General features: G+C 40.8%; 1 protein-coding gene and 1 long non-coding RNA gene across 2 annotated transcripts in view; one reads left to right on the forward strand and one right to left on the reverse strand.

Moving 5' to 3' along the window:
• Positions 1-20,192, forward strand: part of LOC119416882 — a 54,371-nt gene that overhangs the window by 29,440 nt on the left and 4,739 nt on the right. The window contains exons 2-8 of the mRNA XM_037684072.1: positions 9,593-9,766; positions 11,218-11,272; positions 11,416-11,506; positions 11,622-12,019; positions 12,883-13,047; positions 13,690-13,851; positions 17,466-17,600. Coding sequence (XP_037540000.1) covers positions 9,666-9,766; positions 11,218-11,272; positions 11,416-11,506; positions 11,622-12,019; positions 12,883-13,047; positions 13,690-13,851; positions 17,466-17,600 — 1,107 coding nt within the window. The 5' untranslated portion in view covers positions 9,593-9,665. The remainder of the gene's footprint in view (positions 1-9,592; positions 9,767-11,217; positions 11,273-11,415; positions 11,507-11,621; positions 12,020-12,882; positions 13,048-13,689; positions 13,852-17,465; positions 17,601-20,192) is intronic.
• On the reverse strand, positions 3,977-4,706 carry LOC119416883. The gene is made up of 3 exons (XR_005187121.1): positions 4,639-4,706; positions 4,458-4,537; positions 3,977-4,221 (listed from the first exon to the last, which is right to left on the reverse strand). It is a non-coding gene; the product is annotated as an uncharacterized LOC119416883 (long non-coding RNA).

Here is a 20,192-nt window from a genome sequence, read left to right on the forward strand (position 1 = left end):
ATGTATGTATGTATGTATGTATGTATGTATGTATGTATGTATGTATGGATGTATGTATGTATGTATGTATGTATGTATGTATGGATGTATGGATGGATGGATGGATGGATGGACGGACGGACGGACGGACGGACGGATGGATGGATGGATGGATGGATGGATGGACAAGCAGTTCCAGTAGTGCACAACAAAATGTTACAAAAACACCATTAAACTGCGCATCATTGTACTCACCCACTACCAAAGGAGAAAGAGTTATATTAGTTTTGTGTGTCGTGGTAGTGGTGGTGGTGGTGGGTGTGTGTGTGTGTGGGGGGGGGGGGGGGTGTCATCTGTCTTTTAGATAAATATATTAAAAACCACTGAGTTTATTTTAATTAAACTCTCAGAAACCAGTCATTGGACGGACATCTACAACTGATTAACTTTTGAAGACAGTCCAATTTAAGATGACGACTAATCAAGTTTTGCAAACACAAAAATGACTATAACGTAATCAAATTTAGCAATACTGAGATAAAATTTGATTCGATATGGAGCGTCGTTCCTATACAATACTTCTCTGTCTCTACATAGATAACAGTATGCAATAATGCAACGAGACTGAGCTAATGCCATTGACAGAGTTTGAAGAAAACGGTTGTAATGCAGTCATGTCCCATCATAAGAGCTCAGGTATGAAAGGTGATATGCATTCTCTCGAGGAATGATTGGCCATTAATGGGAGACTGTTGTTAGATGGACAGCAGGATTTATTTGCTCTTGTTTGCCTTTAACAATAACTGAAAGATGTACATTAGATGAACCCAAGGTAAATGGTGTCTGTTGGAATGAAGGAACATGTTGTCCAGGGGCAGCACTTTGGACTTTGTGAAGAGAAGTTACAAAACAACAAAATGCATAGATTGTGACTTGGTATTCAAACATGTCCATGTTATTTAAATAAAACTCCAAACCGTTCACTGAATACTTACTCATTAAGACAGATGTTTCTAGAGGCATTTAGCTGGCTCTAATTTACACTATAATTGTTCTTATTATGACATCAGAGCTTTGCTCCTGGACACAAAGCTCTGCAAGTTGTTTTCATTGAATGTGACCGCTAGAAGTAACAGGTCACTTTGAGGAGGGCATTGAAGTGCAAACTGAATATCCAAGTGCCTGTGCAAAGTCTTTCTCCTCAGTGTGCAGGCGTGTGAGGTTTATAGATAGTCCATGCAGCTGATAAGCGGAAAAGTCAAAGGGTTAAGCTGCATTCCCCCTTACCTCACTCTCTATTCCTTTTTTTTTACCTTCCTGTCTCCCCTTGAGTCCATGTTGGTATGCACAGTGCAGCAAAGTCCCGCCGGGTAGCAGATAGCCACGGACAGGATGAGATTTCTCTTTTTCTCTCATGTGCCGCTCTACACGCCTCTGCTCAACATGCAACGTTTTGTCGTCCTCCACGGTCTCCTCGTTCTCCTCTGTCTATCACAATAGTTTACTTTTGTCCATCGCAGATTAAGTCTGCACCAATGATCCATGTTCAGATAGCATGATTGATTGATGTCGAAGTGGAGCGTAGAGAGAGAATGGCCGTTTCACAGGTTGATATTACTTACAGGTCGGGGCTGAGGAGGTGACGCTGATGAAAACATTTCAGGTAAGCTGGTCAGGGCTGCTGGTCGCTAACTCATGTCTTGTCCCAGCAAGCACATAGAGCAGTCTTTTTATTGTAGCTGCTGATAATAATCACTCATTTTTAATTTGATGGCAGAGACTGAGCTCAGCATGCTAACAAGGACATTTGTGAAAGTCAGGCGACAATTATTGAAATTGCATCAATGCAGGCTTTGCTAACGTTGTGTGAAGTGGAATAAAAGAGTTTTGGCGTAATTTTTTTACATGGTGAGGTGAGGCTGCTTCCACGGGGAGATGAAAAAGGGAGTGGGCTGGTTAGGGGAAGCTCACAGGTGAGAACAAGACATACTGCATGCGGTACAGAAGAAAGTAGCAAAAATACGCACACGTGTCATTAAGCCATATTAAGAGGTGTGGCCACATGGGAGCTCAGAAATAAAGATTTACTGGATTATTATTTTTAATTTTAACATTTGGGAATGTGTTTAATACAGTTTCAAAAGACACGTTTGCACGTTGTTTTACGTTTGATGCATCGATGAAAGTTGCACAAGAATTTTACCAAATGCTGCAGTTGTATCTAAACAGATCATCTCTACAAACTGGAGTCTAATCTAGATCTAACACACAAGTGGTTTCACAATAATGAGGTTATGAGATACAGTATAACATATCGAAAAAGAAGAACTGCTGCCAGTGAAAATACAAAAAGAGATGAATAAAAGTTTACCTGTGCTGTTTGAAAAAACAGTAAAAACAGTTCCATGTTGATCTAACAATGCGCTTGCTGTTGTCAGTCATGGTACATTTTTTAAATTGTGAATCATTAAAGGTTTCAAGCACAATTTGTATTCATCAGATCGATTATACTGGCAAGTATCAAAAAAATTTGGCACTGAGATTTCAGAAAAAATAATTCATATATCAGTTACAATAAAACCAGATGTATTGTAGACAGTAGTTCTATAAAAAAAAATGGCAGAAATTTTACTGCATCTATTTTCTCAGTCAGTACTAAATTCAGCCAGGTGCCATTTTGGTGGAATCACACTCCACCACTGCGTGAAAAGAAATCTATGCAGGCAAACGCCTTTAGTATCAACATGACAGGAAAATATGAAAAAAATAAATAATTTTTTATTTTTTTATTTTTGTAATATTCTGTGTTTACAAAAAAATCACAATGTAGCTCTATAATTGTGCTCCTTGCCACCTCTTCATTAGCAGATAGATTTCAGATAATAAAATAATTTAACACCTAAATCTTTTCATGTACAGAGTATGTAAAACTTATTTCAAATTGAATGCAAGAGTCATTTTATTATGATTAATAACATAAATATCATGTGTGGATGTGACATCTGAAATCATTTTTCTCATTCTAATGATCCAACAAGTGATAACAGCACTTGTACGTTTCAGATAATTTGTTTCAAGTCATGTAAAATAAATCATCAACTTCCCTAATTACCCTAATACGCTTTTAGCTCTCGTTCATTTGGGTTTGATTATAATCCTGCTATTGTTGGTGTTTACCAAATTCCCTCACATATGACTTCAATCAGAAGTCAAGAGGAGGTAAGTGAACAGAAGAGAGTCTTCTGGTGCCCAGAGGCAGCTTAAAGATGTGATAAATTTTAGATGATTGAAGGGAAACACCGGAGGTTAAACTCAACCTCGTCATCACGGCCCAGTTTGCGCTTCGTGCAGCGTTTCGTCTCCGTTCGTGCTGAAGTCAGTTCTGTTCAGGTGCTTCACTCTTCCAGTTTACACCACGCAGGAAGCTGAGCCAACATATACTGGTGGCAACACAATGTAAATGTGAATGTGGACGTCATCCCAGAACCTCAGCTGAATCAGGTTAGGCCTATATTTAAACCTTAAAACAACGTCCCACTTTTCAAATATAGTTCCACTATAGGTGCCAGGGATGTAATGGCTGTAAAAGAACGGCAATAAACAAATTAATACTGCCTTGTATAATTATTAATCAATACATTTGTCTGTTCTCATATAATCCACAAAAAATGCTCTGAAAATTACTGAATAGATTTAATTGAGATGAGAACATTTAATGAGTCTTTGCTTGCCTCAACAATACTGTTGGTGCACAGGAAACAAATAGTTTTCTAGCCAAAAAATATATATATTTTTAGCAACTGGGTGTAGGAGCATTAATTAGCTTTAGTTGGGCACATTATGAAAAGTAAGAAGGGTGCAGAGTGGGCCTCCACCAGCCTCCACTCTTTTACATTTCCCAGGTTATAGTAATTGAGTAATTGGAAGAATTCTGTTAGATTAGCAGCATTAAAATCCAGAATTTTGAGCACGTGCAGTTTGATATGCACTCTGTGTGTGTATGCGTGTGTGATCAGAGATCTCAGAGGAAGCCTTCCTCTCTGTGGTTGCGCTGCTCTGCTGCATTCTGCTGTCTTCTGTTGCGTACACCCCCCAGTGTCTCACTTTGACCTTGTTTCTACCCTCATTACCATCAGCATTAGCGTCTGCACACTTTGTCGTCTTCTTCATCCTCACATCTTCCTCACCATCGCCACATTGCTGTCATCATTCTCAACATGCTGCTGTTGTTCTCCTCGTGTTCTGAAATGAAGACAGATCCTGGAGTACAGTAGTTCCTCGTTTATCACGGGGGATCCGGACCCTGAAGCCCGGCGATAAGTGAAAAACCACAAAGTAGGGATGCAGTAGTCCAAGTTCAAGTTCAAATACTTTAAACGTTATATTAAGGCTTTAGAAACCCTTCCCACACTCTTGGAATGTTCTAAGCTCTTAAACCTATGTAATTTTAACAACATATATTACTAAATGTTACTTACTCGCTCTGCAGAACAGGAACAGCTCTGGTTCTGGTCCAACTCTGTTCTATTCCGACTTGGTTAGTTTCTGCAGAACTGTCCTGCAGCAATGAAGCCCACAATCAGTCCTCTAAACTCTTAAACCTACTAATTTTAACAACATACATACTTATATGTACAGGAGCTACAAATTTTCACTTACAAGGGCTCTGCAGAACAGGAGCGGCTTGGTTCCGTCCGACCAGATAGATGAAAAAAGTCCCGGTGCAGCATGACTGAGGCCCACTGCTGCTGCTCCAGGAGCAAGGCTTTCCAAGATTTAATCCACCACCTCTGGCCTTTGGTCCGGACCAGCACCGTGCAACCAGAACCAGGCTGAAGCCTGCAGCCGTCTGCTCCCTACAGCTCCCAGGATCTGGGTCACACTGAGCCCAGATCAGCTGCAGCTGCTCAGCAGTGAAGATACAACTTGAAGGATGAGTTCAGCTTCAGAATTATTTGATACCTTCTTCCTGCCAGTTCTGTGAGCGTCTTATCGTTACTTCTGACTTTGGTTGTAAAACTTTCCCCGCGTTTGCAGCAAGCAGTGGTTGGAAGCAGTGTTGACTTCAGGGAAGTGAACTGATGGCTTCTGGGTAATGTAGATTTCAACCTTTATTTATACAGGTTAATCCCATTGAGCCTCCAGGACTCATTTACAAGCGAGACCTGATTTTTTTTAACGAGTGATGACAACAGTGGACAACAAAGACAACAATAGACAATCATAAAAGATGCGTACTTTTTTTTTTTTTTACAAGTTAAAATAAAATGGCAACCAAAAGGTCAATCAAAAGGAAAAGTGAAAAAACAGCTAGCTTGTAAGACGGTGTATAAACTAAAAACAGGAACATGTCTGCATTGGTTCTTGCCAGGAACTTAACAGATGTTTAAAATCTCTTAGAGAGGTCAAGGTCGAGAGCTTCAAGTCTTTTTGCAAGATATTCCAGGAAACAGGAGCGGAGTAGGAGAAGGCCCTTTTGCCTAGTTCAGTCCGCACTGAGGGGACACTGCAGGTAATTATGTCCTGAGAGCGGACGCTGTAGCTGCACTCACGCAGAGACATGTAGGAGGAGATGTATGAAGGCAACAGACCAAGAAGTGATTTGAAAGATGGCAAAACAGTGAAGGCTTAATGAAGGAAAAATACAAAATGGCAGTGCTTTTGTTTTTTTGTTTTTTTGTTGGTTTTTTTTTGGGGGGGGGGGGGGGGGGGATTTTATGTACAGTACTGTACTTAAAACAAACCGCGATAGAGCGACTCCGTGAAAAACGAACCGCAAAGTAGCGAGGGTCAACTGTACACACTCCTGCACCCTGACCAGGTGTCACAGCTGAGCGTGCCGCAGGGGTGCCAGACACTGCACAGAAGCAGAACCTCTGCCCATCCTCATCCTCATCCTCATCCTCTGCCACTTGTGAGCTTCACGCAGCGTTAAGCTGCCAGACATGCGCATGATGTTCCACGGCACTTCAGAGAGGCGTCCCTTGTATGAGTTTCTCCTCTGAATATTTCAGAATCGAGGGGCTGACACAATGCAGACAGAAACGGGCCGCTGATGGCCTCCTTCTCATCGCTCTTATTCCCCTTTTTGTCACGTTCTAGGCTTTTCCTCTCGTTTTCTTTCCTCGCCTCCTTCCTTCACTGTTTGTTACTCTCTTCATTCCTGCTTCACATTTTAAAAGTGCTCCCCTCTTTCTCTGTCCATCCTCCTTTCTACCTTTCATCCTTCTGCTTGCTCCTGTGTGTCTGATCGCCTCTTCTCTTCTCCCTTCCTTTTCATTCATTTTTCCTCTCGTTTTCCGTCCATTCACTGTGATGTATGCTGCCGGTCTGTTTGGTCCTGTCGAACACCTCTGCTCAGGTAATTCATTCGTTGTGCATCGCCTCACATATCTGCAGGGTCAGACACACAGACCGTTGAACAGAAACAGAGGAAGAGGAAAAGAAAAGATCTAACGTTAGAAAGGAGGAAGAGAGACAAAAAATAATTTTCAAACAATGCATTTTTGTCTTCCAAATAAAAAAACCAGAACAAGATCCTGTGTAGATGTACACGCTTGTATGAACTGTGCAGCGACCTGCTTCTTCTGCACGCTGCATACCTCATCAGTTCATTTGTCTCTAACACTTTAACCAAATGACGGTCTTTGTCTCTGTTTCTGATGAAACACGCAGTGCTTGTGCTGCATGAATATGGGTGATATGTCGTCAGTGTCAAAGGATTTATGCTGATCAATCAGAGATTATAGTACAAGCATTTTTGTTGCTCAAGTTTTTTTTTTATGCTCTTCTTCAGAAACTGGTACTAAGTCTTTATGAATGTAGAATGAACATATGAACCAACTTAATATTTATGTCTTTGTGTAGCATGTTTCAAATATTTCTGCCAGCAAACAATGTGAGTGACTTGATGTAGTTGAAGGCCGACCAGGATTATAAGGCGGCTTATTATAAAACATTCAAACTGTCCAGAGAAACAAGTTGAAATATGAGCTCAAGAATTAGTTTAATGTCAATTCAAGGGATATAATAGCCAATTCATAAATAGTCTTGTTTTGGTTGATGTTGGGGCGGCACGGTGGCTCAGTTGGTAGAGCTGTTGCCTCGCAGTGAGAAGATCGTCGGTTCAAATCCCAGCCTGGGACATTGCTGAGTGGAGTTTGCATGTTCTCTCTGTGCATGTGTGGGTTTCCTCCTACAGACCAAAAACATGCATGTTAGGCTGATTGGTAACTCTAAATTGTCCCTAGGAGTGAGTGAGAGAGTGAGTGTTTGTCTTGTTTGTCTCTATGTGTCCCTGTGATGGACTGGAGACCTGTCCAGGGTGTCCCACGCCTCTCGTACTGTGATGGCTGGACATGGGCACCAGTGACCCCCATGACCCAAACAAGAAGAAGTGGGTAAAAGATAATGGATGATTGCTTTTGACGTAACACTTTTAATAATTCTTCACTAGGAAATCACCAACCTATGTTTCTAATGTGAGCTGATTTTCCGTAGAAATTTTATTTTTGCATTTTAAATGAAAATGTAACCGTATGAAACCCACAGTTTTAACAGAGCCTGTGCATAAATCAGCTCAACTAGAAACAGATGATCCCAACGGGTAGTTTAATATAAATTTTAATAATAATTACTCATGTTTTCCCATTTAATTTATATTTGTCTCCTGAAAACATCAGAATTATTTATTATAATTTGTCATTAGTTTTATTAGATTGTGTATGCGTGTTTCTACAAATTCCCGTATTGGTTTGAAAAATATTTCACAAACCACTGCATGCATTTTATTGAAACCCTTAGAAAGTAATCATTGCATGTACTTTTATGATAACAGCAGTCAGATTTAAGATGGTGGCCACAGCTAATCACCTTTAGAAAACACAAACTCTAAATGAATTGCACAAGATATTTCTTTAAGTCTTTGGCATAAAACGTAGAAAATATGCTTTTTTATGAATAGTTTATTTAATGTATTCATGTTTTTTATGATTAGTAATATTTTATTGTTGTGTCTCAATTGTAAATTATTTTTATTTATTCTACTAGTGTTAAACACTTTCTGTGGTAAGTTTCTAAATGTATTACATATTTTTTATTAGATTTTAGGAGCAAATTAGAGATTATTTTACAGTACTGCTAAATTCTTCATCCTACAAGACAAAATCACCTTTTTATAAAACAGTTTTTACTCTCCACAAATCAATGCTTTTGTAACATACAAGGTAAACTTCACTTTTAGGTTATTCTCCGAGGATCAAATGACTTCTTTTCCCTCTTCATTTTATCAACAATAACCTAATCTGGATGAGACAAAATATACCAAAAAGGCAATGTGTCCTAACAAAAGCTAAATATCTTGACTTTGTTATTTTTTTCAAAGAACGTTTAACCCTTTAAGTGACGATTTGGTAAATAAATAGTTCAATGTGATAAACTTGCTTTAGATACTTCTTGTTTCATATGTATTCCTTGATTGTAAAAAGGTTAATCAATCATAATAGTAGACAACTATATTTTATCAAAAAATAAAATGAATAAAAGTTGATTTAAAGAAGCCCCCTTACACACAACCACTCATATCTGTGGAGATGATGAGCCCCCATCTGTTCTGCAGTGACTCCGTTCTTCCAGATGTGATCTGGACGTCCCAACGTTGTAACAAAACTTCCTGACATTAAAGCCCATTGTTCCTATTCTGTTTCAATGAATTAGTTTATTATCTGTACGCTCTATTATAAAAGATAAAAAGCTCAGGCGGTGTTTTATTGCCCTCGACGTGTGATTACTAAAGCTCTGGCACTCTGAGCGCAGTGGGTCGCAGGAATAATGATGGCTTGTTAGCACAGCTGGGTGAACGTAAGACGTTCGCTGCCTATGAAGAAACTTTGGAGCGACAACAAGCACAGAATTAACATCTGAGTTGAACGGATCAGATCCGTGTTGTTCCCTGTTTATAGAAAATACACTGTGTGTTTCAGCTGCTGCACACGATGAAGTCGAATCTATAATCCATCGTTAAGGAACAGTGAGCAAATCTCTTATTTAATCTTGTCTGACATGGATGAGAAATGTGTGTGTATTTGTGAAAACAGTGTTTTTGTCGTGTATTTGCGGCCCCAACGCTTGTATCACAACCGTCTACAATTCTTCCCGCTTATGTGAAAAACTGAACATCCTGTCGGTGTTTGAGCCACTTCTGGCTGCAGATGCACAACATGTGATCCCCACCATGTTAGAAACTGAGTCTGGCTCTATCATCACCGCCTGCCTTCAGGAGATCAGTAGTTTTTTTTTCTTTCTCCTTGTTAAACCAACACAAGAGTCTCTTCGGCTTAGAAAGAGGCTGGTGATGAAACTGTTTTTGGCAAGCTCGTATAGCCACTTCCTTGTAAGGTGTTCTATTTTCTGTGCATTATTCGAGGGAGTAAAAAATAGAAACTGATATGTTTGAAAGAGACAGTGATAAAAAGCCAGAGGCAAACACACACACACACACACCATTTTTTTCATGGTCCTTGCCACATTTCTTCACCATGCTTCCTTTTTTACCACATGTCACACACATGTTGAAATCTTTTCAGTTTTTTTTTTTTCTTGTATATTTTTGCAGCTCTTCCGGATCGCAAGGATTTATTTGCAGCTTGACTGAGAGTGCAGGAGCAGGTGAGACAAGATTTTGGGTCATGGAAACCTACAAAAACCTCCTGCTCCTGGGAGCCATCGCAGCGGCCTCCGCCTTCATGGTCACCATCCTCATCGTCCTCGTCTGCGTTGGTTGCCAAAGGTAAGGCAACCGAGGCAAGAGAGCGGCATCAGACAAAGTGGAGAAGCAGAAGATAACGGGGATGACAGTCCGTTTTATCAACTCTGAGATCCCTCTCATCATCTTCTCCTTCTTTCATGTCTCCCACACTACTTCTTCCTTCTTTCTCTCTCCTCTCCATCTGTTTTATCCCCGGCTCTGAGCGCAGTGGCAGTAATGAATGTTAATGCTAGGAGTGTCAGATCCAATGAAATGATTCTTACAGGACACCGAAGGAGGGCTAGCGTCAGAGCTGCCTTGTGTCACCCACACCCCCACCCAACCAAGAAAGGCAGAAGCACTGGGACACCCCACGGTTCAGGGAGGATCAGAGTCTGAGCCAAAGAAGAGCGAGGGAACAGTCGTTTAGGGTTTTTTTTTCCTCTAGAAGCCTTCTGGACCAATCAGAGACTACATTGTGGCTTTGTTGCCATGGGATACGCAGATAAGGGTGTAGAAAAATGTCAAACCAGCTCATTTTGTGGAAATAAAACCACTCTGCTGTTCCGATCTAAAGAACAGTGTGGAGTATATGTCTCCAGCTGGGTGTTCTGTAGTTTATATCTGCTCTCTCTATCAGTTTAAAGAAAAAAAAACAAAACTGCTGCAATGTGTTCTCTAAATCCCAGGGATTAAAAAAAGCATCGTGCTCATATGTCTTTTATATCATAAACACCTAATTTGCCACATTAATTTAAAAATCTACAGGGAAACTCGTCTCTTTTCTACATTGCTGCCCTGGGGGTATGTTGGCCATATGTTTGTAGAAAGCAGTTCCACTTAGCCGGAGAAGACAATATCTTGCTCCAGTAACATGGATCTGACACAATTTTTTCAGCATCTTGCATTGTAGGATGATGCAGCGGGGCTCCTGCACCTGTTTGCAAACTTGAAGTGCTATTCATTACACAGCCTCGCTGTGTTTTGCAGCACAGCCGCAGGATGTGACGCTTGGTGCAGGTTCTCATCCTCCGAAGCGAGAGAAAAGAGGTGAAGGGCGGAGCGGTTCTCACAGCCACACCTGCGCCCAGGAGCTTTTTTTTTATTTTTATCCTTCTCTTGCTTCAGCTCATTGCTCTTGCACCCTATCAACTGTTACTTGTAGTTACGGTCACCTCCAGGGAGCCACAGTGATGCACAGCATTTACAAGGAAACGTTTGTTTTTGAAAAGGCAAACCTCCAGAGGAATAATTATCAATTTTCTTGATTTTTATCTGCAGAAACAAATGCAGTGAAGGTCATCTTTGCTCTGACAGAAACACAAGTCACGCTCCATTCACTGTTTGTTTTATCAACCAAGGACTTTTATGTCCTAACAGAGTTGGATGCTGATAATATCTATCTGTTTTCAGTGTGTGTGTGTGTGTGTTTGTGTGTTTCTCTTTCTGTCCACTGGCTTCTGCTGACCTTGTCCACTTTGATGTCGTGTCAGAAAAAGCAAGAGCAAGCACCCCCCAGCCGGAGAGAAAGGGACGTCTGTAAACATGGTGAGCTGCGCTTTAGTTTCTCCTGTCTCGCTCTTTCTCTGTCACTGTCTCCTCCAAACTCTCATGGCGTGCACAGATGCACATGCATGTGCTTTGCATGTTTTGTGCCTCCGTTAACACGTGTGTATGTGTGTGTGCGACAGCAGGGAACGCTGCGGCATCCAAAGCTGAACTCCATGAGTAAATCTGACACCAGGCTGCACGAGATCAATCGCTTCCCCTGCAATGGAAACTGTAAGTGGTCACTAACAGACGATAAATAATAAACTGCTCTGAGCGGTTAATATCAGCTACGTGTTTATCTAAAGATTATTTAACACCTCCCCCTCCTCCCTCTGTCACTGCACAGCTGTAAGTAAGAGCCGCCCAGCTAGCATGGACCTCCTGCTCCTCCAAAGCCGACGCTCTCAGACAGACCTGAGGCCCTCCCATGGACGCCAGCTCCCTCAGATCCCCACCAGCCCCCAGGGTGGAGGAGGAGGAGGAGGAGGGGACACAGGAAGTGATGGAGGAGGAGGTGGAGGTGGTGAGGCTAGAGACCACACCTACACTGAGGTGGGTCTACGCAATAACCCAACCCCCTCTCACTACCTGGACGATGGCTTGTACGAAAGCGTAGGTGTGCAAGAAAGTGATGCGAGCCCCAAAGTCCCCTCCGCTCCCCCGTCCACATCAGCCAGCACCCCATCAACAGTCAGAGCAGCTCAGAGCCCCCCCACTCATGCCAACGGAGCTCGCAACGGAAACGTATGTACATGCACACAAATGGCACAGTTACAATTCATATAGTATTTTTCAGCAGAGACTTTTTGTTAATCGTACAGTTAGTTAGATTTTCAGTCAGAAAAGATGGTACAAACCAGCTCTGCACATTTTATTCATTTTAAAAAGAAATATTACTTGAGAAATGGCATTTTTTGCAAAAATGCAGTGTGAATGCAAAGTGCTAAAAGACTGTTATATTGTAGCAAATCGCTCTCTAAAAGACAGATAAAAAGTAAAGCAGCAAAATGGAAGTTAAGGCTAAAAATAGCTCCAAGTAGCTAAAAGCCAGAAGTAGCAGAAAGGTAGCTGAAAACTAAAAGTGGCATAAGATGACAGAAATAGTGCCAATACACTGAAACAGATTAAAACAATCCAATGTTTCTGAAGGAACTGAAGAAGTCTCAGTGTTTTCTATGGGGAAAATATTTGCACATAAAGGTCAATATTTTTTAAAAATGTCAACGTTACAACAAAAAACCCACAAAGGTAACAGCACCCATTTCCCAAATAAGCTGAACCTTTTGATTTATGAGCTAAAATAACAACAAGTGTGCAAAAGTAGTTAGACTGCAAGAAACTGCATCAGTCTTCATCCAGCTGCTTCAAAGAAAACACGAAAAGTTTAAAACGAAAACTTAAATACAGTAATTGATCTTTTCATGACAAACATCGCTGACTTGTTTAAAGGTCTTTGGTGGAAATTGATCACCTCCTGGCTTAATTGGGCTTTAATCATTCTGGACTCATTGCACTAATTGATTTTCCACTTTTCTGATAAGCGACTTTAATCTGAGTGGCGACGTGTTCCTGTAAAACACTGTGTTGTTGTGTTTGTTCTCTCTCAGGGTGGCAGAGGGAACGGTAGAGGGAACGGCACCATTAATGGAACAATGACAGGCAAAGGTAATGGGGCAACTGGGGTAACCAGATCCCCTCTGTCCTCCGTCAACTCTCTGGCTGTTCAAGATTCATCTGCAGCTGAGTATGCTTCCATAAGGAAGTATAAAAAGGTATACAAAGTCCACACTTATCTAAATAACAACTTGAAATGAAGCAAGTTCTGACTTATATGACCACTTTTTACCTAAACAAAACAAAAATAATGTCTATTATTGTTTTTAAGCTTTGTAATTATTCCTGTTTTTATATCCCAATTTAAAAAAAATCTGATAATAGTACTTTCTTTATGGTTTGTTATCTTTAGGGAAGTAATTTGTCCTTTAAATTGCACAAAGTTAGAACAAAGTATCTTTTGGTTTATTAGCAGATTGCTACTGAGTAAAACTTTGGAAGAACAAGTTAAAACAACATCTTTCAAAGTTGGGTTTAGTGGAAAAGTTATGAACATATATCTGTTGTATATAGCTGTTTGTATGACTTCACTTTGGAAAAATAAAGTTTATTTTATAAGACGTTATGTACGTAGAATTTTAAAGCTATCTACAACAGGTGAGATTATAATTGTTCATAACTGATCTACGAAACACACTTTAAAACACCTGAACTATTTCTTTAAACTCGTCTTCAGCTGTCCAACTGCAGAACCTCATGTGTTGTTCAACTTAGAGCTGTAAGTGCGAGGACATATGTTTGCTGTAACCATTACAAGCTTTGGGTGCATTGTCATTAACCGTGATTTATAAAATCTCCAGGTTGACAAGCTAAGCAGGAAGGAGAATAATGGCGCTGACAGCCAGTCCGACAGCCAATCGAGCGTGAGCGATTCACCCTCTGCTGCTCCTCTCCCTCTACATCGCAGCCAGGAGTTTCTACGCAAACCACTGGAGCCGTTTCACCTGCACTCCTTCCCAAAGGTACAGGAATCAGCTGCTCTACTGGTCAGGTTCCCTGAACCAGTCATGGTTCCACCTGTAAGAGCGCCGTCTCATCACTAGAGGGCAATATCCAACAGTGAACCTGTTCAGCCTGATGGCTTCCATTTATTAACACTAACACAGGCGTCTGCAGCCTTTATGATCAAAAGAGTCATGTCTGCCCCTTTGTTCACTACATTAAACATGTCTGGAGCCACAGTACCTGCTACAACTGGGATTCTCAACTGGTGGCCCATGGACCACTTTAAGTTTGTTGGAGGGCACTTTTCTGGATAGTAGGGGTGATTTTATAAAACTAAAAATATCTAATGATTTTTAACATTTATTGATATTTTTACATTCTAAGACAAAATAAAAGACAAGATTCTTGTAAAGAAGGAAAAAATAATATAGTTTTTGCCCATTTTCTAAAAACTAAAACAATAAACTATGCATTATTACGTGATTATTTTTAATTGTAGCAAAATTACATATCCTGCTTTGAAAAAATAAAGCATAAAGTGAAAATGAGTATGTTTTACTCCTTGTAATGGTTCTAGTATTCATATATTTGCAAAATTAATTACAGGAAAACTGCTAAAACTAGCTCTTTTATTGGTTGTTATAACAACAAATAAAATTCAGTTTTATTTTTGTTTTGATCAAAGCTTGAAAGAGCCGCTGCAGAGGGACCAAAGAGCCGCATGTGGCTCCAGAGCCGCAGGTTGCAGATCCCTGGACTAACATGTCAAACTGTTAAAATACACAATTGATGCAAACTGTGTCCACAACAACAATAAATCCAAAGTAGATAGTTTTTAAGGTTGTTACGTTCACTTAAAAGTTTTATTCACATAATAAGTTGCTTGTGTCGCCAGGGGTGTGATTCAAAACACAAATAATTAAGCACAAAAATATTAAGAAAAGACACTCCTATCCATCCATCTGTTTCCTTTACCTGGTTTTGTCCTTTTCAGGGAGCTGGTGTCCATCTCCAGCAGTCACTGTGTCCACCCTGGACAGGTCTCTAGTCCATCGCAGGACATGTAGAGACAAACAACACAGCCGTTCACTCTCACCTAGAGACAATTTAGAGTTACCAATCAGCCTAACAGGCATGTTTTTGGTCTGTGGGAGAAAACCGGAGTACCCGGAGAAAACGCACACATGCACGGAGAGAACATGCAAACTCCACCCAGAAAGATCAGGAGACAAACCTGCGACTTTCTTGCTGCGAGTCGGCAGCGTTAACCACTGCTCCAACGTGCCTCTCAGGGAAACTTAAAAAGGTTCTTTAGTTTAGCTGCAGGTAGTCACTGACTCACACTTTTAGTGTGTGTATGTGAAATCCTTCATAGTGTGTGTGAGCATCTTCTTCCTCTCTGCAGTGTGCAGCGCAGCACACTATCGGAGCAAAGAGTTGAAGGATGGATTATGTAAAAGCCTGGCAGGCTTCCCAGATGACACTCTGTGTGTGCGCGCATATATACGTGTGTGTGTGTGGGGGTGTGTGTTTGGGTGTTCCTGTTGAATCTATCACTGTGTCTATCTAGAAACAGCTAACAGGTAGCCAGTGTGAGGATAAATACTGCACACATATTGAAACCATTTGCTCAGCTCCAGCTGATATTACTCACTCTCACTGCACGGGGGAAACATAAAAGTTTAATCATTCTCAGCCGCCTGTGCACCACCACTTAGTGTTTACTAATTGGTTACTAATAGGTCTTGAAGACCAGTAGTGTTAAAAGAAAACTGCAAGAAGGGTGTCCAGCTCAAGCATTCTTTACTGCCTACTGCCCTGAGAGGCGAGTGATTGTGTAACTGCCTGCGTCTGTGTGCGTTTGTCTGTTATTAGCAAAATATCTCATGAACCAGTGGGCAGGTGTTAACAAAGCTCAGAAAGTAATAACTGGATGTACATCTACAAGTCATTAATTTTTGGAGTCAACCTGATTTCAGGCGGCTGCTCCTGTTAACTGGTCTTGGCAATTGACTACAAAGCAGTTTTACAGGTTTTAAACTTGAATTTGGTGTGGTTGTAGTTGAGAGTCATCCACGATGCATGCTCTAAAAGATCACATGAAATCTTTGTTTAAAACCTTGGCGTGCATTTACGATGTCTGCTTTTTGTTAAAGCACAGCATAGGTTACAATATTAGCATAGTTCCAAAAACACAAGCAACAGAATGAGGAAAATTGTAAGTTGCGATTCAGCATTTCCAAAATGTAGTTGTTGAAGTTTAAAAATGTCCCATATTTTCCTGTTAAAGCCACAGATTACTTGCTGCTTTCTGTCTCCTCTCAAGTCTCTCCAAAGCCGTCTCTGCCGGAGTTAGAGGTTATATTTTGGCAGCTCAGTCTGTGTGTCAGTGGGTCTGCCTGTCTGTCAGCAGGACATCGTTGAGTTAGCAGATTTACATAAAACCCTGTGATACAGCTGGTCAGAGTGGCAGAACAATCACAGTAAAGCAATCTTTTGTAGCTCTATAGGACAGCACAAGTCATCTAGCTATATGATGTTTCACACTAACAAGACACTTCTCGGCTTTTATTTATTTGTTTAGATTCTGACGCATCTAGTAGATCTGAAGATTTGTAAAAAAAAAAAAAGTTAAATGATTTAATAGATTTGTAAATCAAGCCTTGATGACAATAGTTATAGTTTAATGACTTTAACCGTAAAACTCTATAGCCTCATCTATGCTGGTGAAGATTCTCAGTCATCCAGGGCATGATGAAATCAAAAAGCGTTCAATACATAAACAACTGGACTTTATTTGTAACAGAAGACGTTTCGCTCCTCATCCGAGGAGCTTTCTCAATTCAAAGAGCAGAGAGTGAGAGATACCGGTTATAAGGCTGAGTGAGATAAGACACACACACACATAAGACACACACACACACATGTAGATTGGCAGTTCACATCTAAAAACCTAAAACAGTAGGTCTTTGTTCCTCTAATTCACAGACGAGGCCCCTCTGTTCCCATCAGGTGTGAAAACCGGCTGGGAATCTGTTTTAAAGTTGCATTATATGTTTTTGAAAGTGGGAATCTGAGGCCTCCTCCTCTGTTAAGAGACGGCTTTTCTCTTTTTACATAAATTGCTTCCTTCACCCCCCTCTCAAACCATCTGTGTTCTCAGTCCAAAATGTGCACATTTTGGTCCTCAAAAGAGTGTCCCTTATCTGTGAGATGGAGGTGAACAGCTGAGTCTTGTCCTGTGGAGCTGGCTCTCCTGTGTTGAGTCATGTGTCTGTGAAGAGGCTGTTTAGTTTCTCCAATGTAGAGGTCTGGACAGTCCTCGCTGCACTGGACTTATGTGTGTGTGTGTCTTATCTCACTCAGCCTTATAACCTGTATCTCTCACTCTCTGCTCTTTGAATTGAGAAAGCTCCTCGGATGAGGAGCGAAACGTCTTCTGTTACAAATAAAGTCCAGTTGTTTTTGTATTGAACGCTTTTTGATTATAGCCTCATCATTTCACTTGTTTACAAAAACAGAGTGTTATGAAATAAAGTGTTGCATTGTACCTTTTTAAATAGGTGAATAAAACTTTTGCACAAAGACTCAGATTTCAACTCACAGACTGTCATGTGAATATGTTTATCAGGAAGCAGTGTTCATGGGGAATGGAGAGCAGTACATCTGGAAGCCTCCAGAGGAGGATGACATCATCACCTTGCACCCACCACCGCAACGTGGAGACAGCGGACAGAGCCACCCATCACCCCCCACTGCAAAAGAGGTTAGTAAATATACATACCACACACACATATATAAGTTTATTCATTTAAAAAAAACAATTCCATAAACTATATAAAAAAATACAAGAGATTTAAAATGAAAGGCAGCAGAAAGAAGAAAAAATCTTATTATATCTGCCCCTTTTTTCAGACAGTTAGTTCAATCATAATAATCTTCAAGTAACAGAACAAAACGAATAACTCTTTCTAATTTTTCTAACTCTAATACAAAACACACTAAGCTACTTCATATATATTTTTTAACAATTCAGCTTTGATCTTTTTCTTAAATGTACACATTGACTTGGCATTTTTAACATCACTCTCTAGAACATTCCACAATCCAATTCCTTGGATTACATACATACATATAAATACATGCCACACATATAAATACATACCACACACACACAAACACACACACACACACACACACACACATATATGTATATATATATATATATATATATATATAGAGAGAGAGAGAGAGAGAGAGAGAGAGAGAGAGAGAGAGAGAGAGATGTGTGTGTGCAGGTAAAATGAGTATTTGATTTGCTGACAATTTTGCAAGTTTTCCCACCTGCAGAGAATGGAGAGGTCTGTATTTTTTTTGTAGGTAAACTACAATTGTGAGAGACAGAATCTACAAAAAGAAGATACAAAAATCAGAATCACATTGTATGACTTAAAAAAAATAATAATTTGAATTTTATTGCATGCAATAAGTATTTGATCACCTACCAATCAACAAGAATTCAATTTCTCACAGACCTGTTTGTTTTTCCATAAGAAGCCCTCCGTCCTATTCTGCATTCATTACCTGTATTAATTGCACCTGTTTGAACTTGTTACCTGTATAAAAGACATCTGTCCACACACTCAATCAATCACACTCCAACCTCTCCACCATGGCCAAAATCAAAGAACTGTCTAAGGACACCAGGGACTAAATTGTAGACCTGCACAAGGCAGGGGTAGGCTACAGGACAACTGGCATGCAGCTTGGTGAGAAGGCAACAACTGCTGGAGCAATTATTAGAAAATGGAAGAAACTTCCTTGAAGAAATCTTCCTTGGTCTGGGGCTCCATGCATGATCTTGCCTCGTGGGGAAAGGATGATTCTGAGAAAGGTCAAGAATCAGCCCAGAACTACATGGGAGGACCTGGTCAATGACCTGAAGAGAGATGGGAGTGGGACCACAGTCTCAAAGAGGACCATTAGTAACACACTACACTGTCATGGTTTAAGATCCTGCATGGTGCGCAAGGTCACCCTGCTCAAAACAGCACATGTCCAGGCCCGTTTGAAGTTCACCAATTATCATCTGGATGACCCAGAGGAGGCATGGGAGAAAGTTATGTGGTCAGATTAAACCAAAGTAGAGTTTATTGGTATCAACTCTACTCGCTGTGTTTGGAGGAAGAAGGATGAGTACAACCCCAAGAACACTATCTCCATTGTGGCTCGTGGGGGTGGAAACATCAGACTTTGGAGGTGCTTTTCTGCAAAGGGGACAGGACGACTGCACCATATTGAAGGGAGGATGGATGGGGTCCTGTATCGTGAGATTTTGCCCAATTACCTCCTTCCCTTCCCTCAGTAAGAGCACTGAAGATGGGTGATGGCTGGGTCTTCCAGCATGACAATGACCAGAAACACACAGCCAGGGCAACTAAGGAGTGGCTCCATAAGAAGCATTTCTAGGTCCTGGAGTGGCCTAGCCAGTCTTCAGACCTGAACCCAATAGAAAACCTTTGGAGGGAGCTAAAAATCATTGTTACCCAACGATATCCCCCAAACCTGAAAGATCTGGAGATCTGTATGGCGGAGTGGGCCAAAATCCCTGCTGCTGTGTGTTCACACCTGATCAGAAACTACAAGAAACATCTGACCTCTGTTACTGCAAACAAAGGTTTCTGGACCAAATATTAAGTTCTGTTTTTTGATTGTATCAAATACTTGCTTCACACAATAAAATGCAAATTATTTAAAAATAATACAATGTGATTTTTTTTTTTTTTTTTTTTGGGGGGGGGGTGATTTTTATCTTAGATGCTATTGCTCACAGTTGAAGTGTACCTATGATTAAAAAAAAATTACAGACCTCCCTGTTCCTTGTAGATGGGAAAGCTTGCAAAATCATCAGTGTATCAAATACTTATTTTCCCCACTGTCTATATAATGTATATAAAAAAAAATAATAATAAAAAATAATATATATATATATATAGGGCAGCACGGTGGCGCAACTGGTAGAGTTGCTGCCTCTCAGCGAGCAGGTCCTTGGTTCAAACCCCGGTCCAGGGGCCTTTCTGGGTGGAGTTTGCATGTTCTCTCCGTGCATGCGTGGGTTTCCTCCGGGTACTCCGGTTTCCTCCCACAGACCAAAAACATGCATGTTAGGCTAATTAGTAACTCTAAATTGTCCCTAGGTGTGAGTGGAAGAGTGAATGGTTGTTTGTCTTGTTTGTCTCTATGTGGCCCTGTGATGGACTTGCGACCCATCCAGGGTGTACCCTGCCCCTCGCACAGTGATTGCTGGACATGGGCACCAGCGACCCCCGTGACCCAAAATGGAATAAGCGGGTAAAGA

The sequence above is a fragment of the Nematolebias whitei genome, chromosome 11 (assembly GCF_014905685.2).
Source record: "Nematolebias whitei isolate Nwh7 chromosome 11, NemWhi1, whole genome shotgun sequence".
In the NCBI taxonomy this organism is placed as follows: domain Eukaryota; kingdom Metazoa; phylum Chordata; class Actinopteri; order Cyprinodontiformes; family Rivulidae; genus Nematolebias; species Nematolebias whitei.